Here is a 10395-nt window from a genome sequence, read left to right as displayed (position 1 = left end):
TATCAATACTGTAGCCAATTTCGGTTTAAAGTGTAAGTTTTACTAAACTCAGTAAGCGATAGGAGATAAAGCAGCGCTCGGTGCACCGCGGACCCCTCCGCTCCGCCCAAGACGCGCGCACGCGGTCCCGGGGAGGCGGTCCTTTATCTTTTTCGGTTCAAGGCCCCAGCCAATCCTGTCGCCCCTCCTCACTCGGATGTTGACGTAGCTCTTCCCCATTGGTTCCCTTTGTTGCGGGGGGGGGGGTGTGTCTCATTACCAAGAAGTTTCGGGAAGTTTCGAGAAGCTCCCACTGGAGCCTCCTCACCGCCGCAGCCCCCTCCCCTCAAGCGTTGCAACGAGACACCACTTCCAGCGACGCGGCCCCCCTTTTCTCTCTCACAATCCCGCGCAACAATACAAGTGACCTCCCCCCATTACCTACAGAGTACAGCAGTTACAGAGTCAAAAAGGAGTATTGTTTACATAACGACAGCCACGGAGAGCCTCCCTCCCCCCGAACTTCTTGATGAACAAACCCCACACATTACACTATGATTCTACGATGACAGGTACTCAACAGGCAGGGGTGGGAAAAGCCAACACGCATGGCCAAAAAGAAAAAAATCAAGCTTTATTTCCTAAGGGATGCAAGCTAAAAATAATAATAATACTAATAAAAGATCTTTTCATTTCCAGGGCGACTGCTGCTCCGCAGCGAGCGAAGCGTGCACGCACCAGCCTGAGACACTTGTGCTTCAATCAATAAATCTCAGTTCGCTGCTGCTCCTAAGGCAGGTTTAACCCAACTGGCATCGGTTTGGCTCATTAGTACAAGTGCACTTGGGAGAGTTAGCCCTGCTTAGTTAAACCAGGGCAAGTAACCCCAACACCAGAGCACGTATCCACATGCAGACACTTCAGTACAACGTGGAGAGCTGTGGCAACCTCCTCAAACGTTCACCTTTCACGCAGCAGTGAGTAATTAGAGTCCACAGCTGTAATTACTTGGACATGCTCGGGGTCATAAGTGCGCTAAGGGGCCCCACCTGCCCTTTTGGGTTTTAGGGTGGAGGTGAGGGAGTCTCAGGCCTTGGTGGCTGTGCAGAGCGTGATGGTAAGTGCTGCTTTTATTGCTTTGGTTTTATTTTGGAGCCCTTCTGCTCTGTCCCTAACCTCTCACTGGGCAAAAATGAAATTAAAGGCAGAGAAGAAGTAATCCCCAGAAGCTCAAAAATGGTAATTAAAGGAAAGAAATCCTTCCTTTTCATCCCCCTCCTCCCTGCACCCTTGCTCTGACAGGGTTTCACCCCCCCCAAAAAAAAAAAAAACGCTTTATTTGGGGGTATATTTTAGTGGTTTTAGTTTTCTTGTCCACTCCTGGCTCGGGAGGGGATTGTCTTTGGACGTCGGGGGTGTCTCTAACCCCACTCCCAGGGGTTCAGGCTGCAAATGGGGAGCTCAGACTCCCTCCGCCGCCTTTTCCCCGTTCATGACCTGTATGAGGCTGCCGGCTGTGCGGCTGTAACTTACTACCGGGGTGTCCGTGTGTGTATTTTGGGTACACTTCATCCCCCCGAGATACCGGAGCGCTGCGGGAGAGCCCGTCTACCCCCCAGGCACCCCCTCAAAACCTTTATGCATTGAAAGGGAAGGCATGTAGGTGCCCTGTTGGGGTAGGAGCAGCACTGGGGGGTGCATAAAGGACCCGCACCTTAGCCCAGTCTGGCGCTCCCCCTCCCCGCGCATCCCATGCCGGGCTATCGTGAGCCGTCACTCGGCTGCGCGTAAGTTACTCCCCCTTTAACCATCACTTTGCTGCCGTTTCTCCCTCCCCTTTTCCCCCCCCTCAAAAGGCAGGCAGCGCGGCGAGGCTCGCTCCGCCAGTCAAGGCAGCGCTGCCGGGGGAGGAGCTGGGGGGGGCGGCGGCGATGGAGCCGGGCGAGCGGAGCCGGCGGGCGGCGGCGACGGCCTGAACCCCCCCCCCATCCATCCATCAACAGCATTATCCCTTCCCGGAGACCCCGAGCCCACCCTGAGGAATGAGCGCTTTCCAGGCAGACCTCCTCCTCCTCTTCCTCGGATGCTTCCTCCTGAGCCACGGTAGGACCCGGCGCCGCACTTGAGTTTCCGAGCGGGGCGGACTGGAGGAGCTGGGGGGGTCCCCCTGTTTCGGGGGTCTGGTGGTGGTGATGGGGGGAGTGGGATGGTGGTAATTCTGCTTTTTGCCCCTTGCATAAGGGGTTAAAAAGGTGGGGGAAGAGCGGAGGATTGCAGAGTTTTCATGGCGAGGCAGCTTACCTTTTCCTTCTTTAAAAAAGGATAAATCTTTAGCATGCAAGTGAGTTCTTTCTGCTCCAGCTTCGTTAATTAGATCGTGTTTGTGTGTAAACATGGCTTTGCTCAGCAACAGCCCCCACCCCGCTTTCTCCATTGACGCCCCGTCTTTTCGTGGGTGCTGAATTTCGGGGGGGGGGGGGGGGGGGGAGGCTGGCTCCAGACCTCCAGCGATTCCAGAGCTGGGGCAGGGAACCCTTTGCTCCTGGGGAGCTTGGAAGGGGGAGAGAGTTGCTTTGAATCCCCCTCCGAAGGGAGGTGGGCTGCCCCTGCGGTTATTGGGGGGGGTCACACCGGGTCCCCCTCTCCCCAGCAGCGTGGGAGCTGGGGCAGGAGAGTGCGAATGTACCCTGGAACTTCATCCCCTGCTTGTCGTGTTCCCCCCCCCCCCCCCCCCCCCCCGATGAGAAACAAAGATGCATTGGGGGGGGGGGTGTGTGTGTTTTGGGAGGCTGTGTTTGCCGCGGTGCTATGTGCCTGGTCCCTGGGTTATTTGTCACCTGTGGAGGATGCTGAGCCACAGCCAGCCCCAAGCTTTCGCCTATCTGCTGCCCATCCCCATGGTGTCAAGCACCATCTGCGCCGCGCCGCCGCGGTCCCGAAGGCAGCTTTTGTGAGGGTATGGCTTGGGGTTGCTTTAAAATTAAAGAAGGGGGGAAAACCAAACCCAAACCCACACCCACGCAGCTAGTCCATCTGTTGATTAAATGAAGGATAAAAGTTTTGGAGAGAGCAGTGCTTCTCAACGGGCAGCTGGTTTTTTGCTCAGCCAGGCATTGTTGCTGAATGGCCCCCACCATACGCTGAGATTCACCCTATTCCCTGAGCAGGGATGCTGTGCGTAGAGGTGGCTGCTCTCCTGGTTGTCCTTCCCTCTTCTTTCCCTGTGCTCGGATGTGATACTCGGCTCCCACGCTGCCCTCCCTTCCCCTTTTCCCTTTCCTTCTCTCTGCTTGTACTAATATTCCTTCAGGGAGAAAGCTGTGTTTGCATTCGCTTTTGCTTCTGCACAAAAGAAACCCACTGTGCCTTCAGTGTAGGTTTCTGGCTGAACAAATCTGAACTCTCCCTGGTACAGCAGGGCATTGCCGGGTCCAGGGATAGACACGATGTGGAAGCTGATCTTGGCCTTCTCACATCCCTCCCTGCTCCCATGGATCCCTCAACTCCCTGCAGGTCAAATGGCAGTTAGCTAGTGGAGCTGAGTAACTTTGTGTGTGTGGATTTGTTTCTTTTTCCCCTCCCTTCCTCCCTTTTGCAGCCATTATTCTTAATAAGGACTAATGCACATTTTAATAGTGCCTGTGCTCGAAAGCTGCTCCTTGGCTCCGCTGCACATAGCCTGAGCTCTGCTGGTTTGTCTCCCCTGTCTGTACCGTCAGGAGTGTGCATCTGGTACCTTGCTTATTCATGCCAGGTTATGAGGCGCAGAGAGTGTCTTGCAGAGTGGTTTTTGGCTGTTTATTCCCGCAGGATGAACCAAATGCATTGATTGCTATGGAGCTGCTGCTCGCAGTGCGGGAGAAAGGGGCTGTTGGCAGCGTTGTGGCTTTCCCCTTTGGGGTGAAACCATGCAAATGGTTCCTAATAGGATTTAATGCAAAGGAGTCCTTAAACCACATGGTACTTGGGGGGAGAAAAGGCCTGGGTATGGGAACTGGAGCTTATTTTTCCGGTGTATGTTGTGTTTGCTCCCCCTGAAGTAGCTGCTGTGGTTGTTTCGGAGTGTCCAGATGTGGTGGCATACTCTTTCAGCTTGTAAGGACTAGTGGGCTGTGGGGATGGGATGTGATGTGTTCTGTGTTATGAGGGCAGTCATGCCTCACTCTGGAGGGAGCTGCTGGGCCCAAACTCACTTGAACAACTGAAATCACTTGACCCTGCTCAGCAGGAGTTTCAGTAGCTCCTTTCTGTAGGCAAGGAGCAGGCAGGGCTGCTGTTTCCTTGCCTGCAGCACTAAAGTGGCTCGAAGGGATTTGCCATAATAAGGCAGGCAGGACTTAAATCCCCCTGAGCCGTGGCCAGCAGGGATGGGAGGATCACCTCTGCTGAAAACCTTGCCTGGGCTCTGCGGTCTGGGCAGTAGTTTAAAATCAAAGCTCCCTTACACAAAACCTCACTGGGAAGGGATTTCCTACCAGATGCAGATGGAAACTTGGACTCGGGCTGAGCGTGCAAGAGGAAGTTGCTTGTTGCTCGCTATCTGGGTGCACACAGGCATCGCTCAGCGTAGCAGGAGGATCTGCTTCGCAGCTGACTTCCGTGCTTCTGAGGAAGAAGAAATTGCCTTCCCTTGAGCATCCTCTATCTTTCGCCCTTGCAAACGGTCTGAAGCAGCCTGTGCTTTTTCTGTCTCAAAGTCGATAGGGTCGGTGTTTCCTCTTGAGTGCTGGTTCTCCCCTGGTACTGCTCGCTGGTCCCCCCTGTCAGGACCACAGCTTGGGTGGAAGGTGAGATAAAGTCGCAGCACAATTTGCCTCCTGCAGAGACTAGATGTGTGGTGCCCCTTGGTGGGAAGAAATCGATGCTGCCACGAAACTGCCTGCCTGGGGAATAGCTTATTCCTCTTTGCTCTGTGCTCCAGTGTCAGCCAAACTGGGTGAAGCTGAAAGCAACTGGGGAAAGTGGGAAGGAGCACTGCTGAAGATGTATCTCTAACCATCTCCTTCCTCTTCCTGGCCTGTGCTGTGACTAGATGAGTTTGGCAGGATCTGAGATTTACCTTGGATGGGAAGATTTCTGCCTGTCTGGGGCTCTCTTTCCAAAGGCATGTTTGTTTTCCCTCAGGGTGATGAATACCAAGTTCTCTGGGTGTTGCAGGGTATGTTTTTCTCCTTCACAGTTCACTTGGTTCCTCCCTGGAAGCAAATGCTTTGCAATCTTCTGTCAGAGGGGCCCGTTATCAGCAGCAGTGGCTCAACTTCCCAGTGGCTTGTCAGGTGAAGAAGGGGGAAATTATGCTGATGGGAGAAACCAGGCCAGTTCCACCCACTAGCAGGGGTTAGGACCTGGAGATGGGGATTTGAGCATCTCAGAGGAGGCTAGTGGGTGTCAGGGAGCAAAGCTACAAGTTTACAGAGGTGTGTGTACAAGGGCTGGTGACTTCGCTCCTCTTTTAAGGTGCAGGGGGTATTTGTGGGTCTGGCAACCATGAATGAATGAGAATTAATTCTTGCTGATGAGAAGCCTGGGAACCTGTGGTTGTGATCCCTCTTGAAAGCTAATTCCTCCTGTCATGTGGGAGGGAAGGGTAGCTTAGCAGGAGAAATGTGCTTCCTGAACCCAGGAGGTGAATCCCAGCACTGGGGAGCTGTTTGGGAAGGACAGGAAGCTCATCTGCTGCTGCAAAGCGAGCAGGTGCTAACGGGGTTTAAAAATTAAGCCATGGAGCAGTGCTAGCAGCATGAAGTTGCACCTAAAGATGGTTGGGTTGAAGACAGTAATGGTTTGGAAGGGTGCTATGTGGAGATGGGAGGTGCTGCTGGTGGGAAGCTGTGGGTTTGGCTGGGGCATGCAGTTCACAACCAGGCTGTGTGTGAGGGAAGCCGAAATCAGCCTCAAGTTAGAGCTGGTGTTGTGCTATCCTGGAGGAGTGCAGGATTGCTGCCTCCTCCAACATCTGTGGTAATGAAATGCCTATTTCTGCATGCTTGCCCATCTTGAGGCCATGCTTCCTACGGTGAGGGCTGCAGATGCCTTTGCTCAGATGGGTTTTCTTGTGAGGTTTCAGTTATTTGAAAGGAACAAGAGGGAGGAGCTGTGGTTGGTGTTCAAACGCCCTTTGCCAGAGGGAGGAAAGCGAGGAGAAGCACCTGCCCTGATGCTAACTCTGCATCCCTCCTGGCTCCCTCCCTTCCAATGTAAGGCTGAGGTCCTTGGGAAGTTTGTGCTCAGCACAGATGTCAATGACTGTGTTTCCCTGTTGTTTCAGGGGACTTCAAGTGGTGCAGAAATCCCTGTCAGGTTACCAGCACTGCATGTCACCAGCTCCCGGTCTCTCTGTAGTTGAACTGTGTATGTTAGAATAAAAAGGCTCAATGCTCTTCTTTCTTTTGTAGCTGTAAATAAAGAGGAGAGGCCAATGTGCCCCTTAGGTTGTGTTTTGGCTGAAGATCAAGGGCTTTAGATAAACTGTTTTCCTAGGAGCAGGAATGTGATGGAGAGCGTGGCTCACTTCAAACCTTGGATTAAATGATGGGGTTTGCAAGTTTGTGATGCTCCTGGCTTTCAGCCCTTTAGCAGTGCTGGGCAGAGAGGACTTGGGAAAATGCTGCTGGAGAGCTGGCTTTACATCCCTCCCAGCATCCTTCCAGCAGGATTAAACAGCTTTTTAAAACGGTATTTATTTGAAGGACAAGTAAATTTATAACAACAGTTGCTGAAGACCCTAACTGAGCTCCTGTTCAGAAGCAATGCAAGTCTTTCCTTTGACTTCATCGGGAGCTACCTCTGGCCGAAGGGAGAGGCAGAGCTATAGTATGAGCTTATTTAATAAATCAATAGGTAGTGAAGCAAACTGGTTATAAATCAGTCTTTTATTTGCTGAGATTTAAGTCTGTTGTGAGTTTTTGAGGTGGCTTGCCCTGCCTTGAGGGCTGGCACTTGTCCCAGCTCTTGCAGGGGGGTGTGTGAATCCATTGCCTGCTGTATTAATTTCCAGCATGCCAGGAAACGTGTGGGATTTCTTCTCTCTTGGCTGGGAAGAGCTGAAGTTAAAACCCCAGGCTGTGTTTTCCAGGCAAGGGTTGGAGAAGCAGGATACTGATGCTGCTCAAAACTGGGTGCCTGTTCACTGCACCTCAGGGAGTGTGTGTACTCCAAACCACTCGAATTGAGGAGAAGAAAACAGTCGTTTCTGAGCTGTGCATTGTGCTAGGGCAGAGCAAACTCTGGGTTCTGGCCTTGGATACTGTGGCCCAGCAGATGTCCTGGTTCAATCTGCCTTTTGAGTACAGTCAAGCCTGTTTATTCATCACTTTCTGGCAGGACCGATGCTCAAGTGTTTGCCTTTCCCTGGTGGCAGCAGCTTCCAAAGTGGAGCAGAAGGAGCTGCAGGTCACTTGGCTGTCACTTGTGACTCTTCCCTTTGCTAAATTGCATTAAACAGCTTAAAACCGAAATGTGCTTTGAGTGTACCTCTTAGCGATGGGCTCTGGGCTTCCAGCCTCTCTCAATGTCACATGCTATCTAGAAGTAGGAGGTGGAACACTCGCATTGTTAAATTCAGATGCTAACTTCGGGATAAGATCTTGTCTTAATGTGTTCATTCACCGCCCCCGATTGCAAACAGAAGCTACAGCGAGCTTTTGGTCTGTTGCTTTTTGGGCAGGATGACATTGGTTTTTGAGGGCTTTGCCATAACTGCTGCTCATTAACCGTTGATGCAAACATGTCAGGCTTTCAAGTAGGGTAATAGATGCTTTCTTTTGTTTCCAATGACTTTGTGTTTGGTGGAATTGCTGTGCTGCTTTGATATGTATGTGGTCAGATGGTGGCTAATTCGCCTCTTAAGTGCTAGTGAATTGATGTTCTTGGGTCTGTTGTTGTCATTTCCAATATGGCATGGGGCAAAGCCACGTGTGTGTGCGCACCCTGCCTGCTCGCAGGCTGCAGCACCTAAAGGCTGCAAAGCTCAGGAGCCTTTTGGGTGGGCAGCCCTGTCTCTGTGGGAGAGGAAATGCAGAAGATCATAGCGTCCTGAAATGTTCGATAATGGGTTTTTACAGAGCCCAGCAGGATGCCTGCTGCAGGCCAGGGCAGCCTTGCTAATTGCACATGAAATATGCACCAGAAGTGGAGGGGATGAACTTCCTCCAAATTCCTCTTGGATGAAGGATCAAAGCTTTATGCTGCGGGTCCAATATTGCTTCACTCCCATCCTCAAGCAGGGATTGAATGGGAGAAGCCCTTGGGTTTGGAGTCCCACCTTGCATTTTGGGCAGGTATTCACTCATTGACCTAATATTGCCTAACTCATTAAAAGATCAGAAATGGGGTCCTAAATCCTTCTCAGCTCCTCCCTCCCAGTATAAATGAGTATTCAAGCTGTATGCTGCCAGTCAGTAAATGTCAATATTGGATAAGTGTTTCCTTTATATCACTGCAATTTAGCATAAGCTGCTTGGAAACAAATGTCTTCCATAAGCATGAGGTGTTTCAGTAAGTACACAGTCAACATTGCTGGGAGGATTAAATAAATGTCAGCCCCACTTGTATGCTCAGCAGCGAGTTAAGACAGACAAACTTGCATAATGGCCAGCATGGCAGTGGCAACAGGAAGGATTTTGCCAAGTCTCTGTGGAGAACATGGGATGCAGGGAAGCCCTTTGGACGGAGGTACCTGGATCCTCAGGGGGTGTGGAGATGGGGTGCGGGAGCACCTTAGCGCTGATGGGATGGGGCGCAAAGGGATGCGTGGACCTTCCTTCAGGACTAACAGGTCTGCTCTTTCTTTGGCTCGACGGATCTACCTCTGTGCTTTTCTGCTACAGCCTGGGAGTTGCTTGGCTGCAGCTGGCAAGGCGAAAGGGTGAGGCTTGGCCATCTCCTGCTTTGTGGTGAGGAACGTGATGTGCTTTGAGAGCTGGCTGTCAGTCCTGAGCTTGCCTGCAGCTTCAGGCTTCATGAAAGAGTGACGTTGGTCCGTGCTGGCAAGGCTTGTGCATGTGAAGGTGGATGATGGAGATGGTCACCGTTGGCTGCTCTGCCTTCAGCTGTGTGAATGAGAGTGTGTCTCTGCCAAGCAGGCAAGGGCATCTGGCTTCTGTAAAGGGATCTAAATCCAGGCAGCAAGTCAAGGTGCTGCTTGCTTGATTGTCAGCAGGGGCTCGAATCCTCTCCTCAAGCTGTGTCTGCAGGAAAACCCCGCTCTCCACCACCCCTCTCTTTGCATCCTCACCACTCACCCTGAGGTGTTGCTAGATGCTGTCTTAGTCTGCCAGCAAGGGGAGAGAATCTGGGAGCGTGGCAGGGGGCTGAGCTGGATGCGTTTCCATTCCCAACGATGCAAAACTGCTGCTTTCTCCCCAGCTGGCAAGCAGCTGACTGCAGCCACTTGTTCCCAGCTGCACCAAAATAACTGTAGACAAAATTGTTAGAGTCAGATGAGCCTGATGGGCTCCTCTAATGCTGGTCTGGGCGGGCTTGTTATCCTGCAAAGCGTGTATTCTAATGACTGGCCATCACTGTTCCAGGTGACTTGAGCAGAGCATCCCAGTTGTGTCCCAGCAGTCAGAGGCTTTTGCAGCCGGCGCTGACTGTGGCTCTCGCCTCGTTAGGCTGCACATTTACAGTGCTGAACAAAAACAGCTTGTGGGCATGTGGGGTGTCTCCATAATTCAGACTAGAGCAGGGATGCGCCGGGGTGCACAGGGGAAGGAACACCCGAGTATTCTGGATCTCAAAGCAGGTCGTCGGGTAGAGCTAATGCAGTTGTTATCCTCACTTTGTCTGTTCAGCCTGGCGGTGGCAGCAGCAGCGCTTACATGGAGCTGAGCAGCCCGATTCGTCCAGTGCTGGGCTCCTTTGGAGCGGGGCAAGGTGACCTGATGGGCTCCAGCTCTGCGGGAGCATCAGCCTCAAGTGTGGGGTTTCAACCACGGCTGTTCCCCCTCCTATGCTGGGGAGAGGTTGGGGTAAGGAGAAGAGTTGGGGGGGGTTCTAAAGTTCCGACCCCTCTCCTGAGGAGCAGTGGTTACCCCACTGTGTGGCTGGACCCATCGCCAAGCAACAGTGCAGATCCCAAGGTGACCCTGCCAGGGAGCACATTGCAGCAGTGCAAGTGCCGTGGGCTCGATGGAAAAGGAGGAAGGGTGAGGGTGTAGGAGGGCGATGTAGGGCTGTGACCTAGTGTTAACATTCATAAGTGTGACAGTGCTGTGCACAGAGGTGATGAACCCCTTGTGTGTCCTTGCAGAACCCAAGGTATCCCGCAGCAGCAGAGGATGGATGGCTTTGGTAGGGGATGCCTTGCCAAGTTGTTTTATAACCTTTTCCACAAGCTAATCATAGAATCCCAGATTGGTTTGGGTTGGAAGGGAGCTTAAAGCTCATCCAGTTCCAGCCCTTGCCATGGGCAGG

General features: G+C 52.4%; 1 protein-coding gene across 3 annotated transcripts in view; it reads left to right on the top strand.

Moving 5' to 3' along the window:
• The first annotated feature begins 954 nt into the window (after positions 1-954).
• The window catches only part of KIRREL3 (kirre like nephrin family adhesion molecule 3), a 270848-nt gene continuing 261407 nt past the window's right edge, over positions 955-10395 (top strand). For all 3 annotated transcript variants that reach the window (XM_057425962.1, XM_057425961.1, XM_057425960.1), the window contains exons 1-2: positions 955-1096; positions 1836-2082. In XM_057425962.1, coding sequence (XP_057281945.1) covers positions 2022-2082 — 61 coding nt within the window. In that variant the 5' untranslated portion in view covers positions 955-1096; positions 1836-2021. The remainder of the gene's footprint in view (positions 1097-1835; positions 2083-10395) is intronic.

This window comes from Pezoporus wallicus, unplaced genomic scaffold (assembly GCF_028554395.1).
Source record: "Pezoporus wallicus isolate ANWC-B61680 ecotype Strahan unplaced genomic scaffold, APGP_CSIRO_Pwel_v1 contig_8797, whole genome shotgun sequence".
NCBI lineage: Eukaryota > Metazoa > Chordata > Aves > Psittaciformes > Psittacidae > Pezoporus > Pezoporus wallicus.
This window is presented reverse-complemented; position numbering and strand designations above follow the sequence as displayed.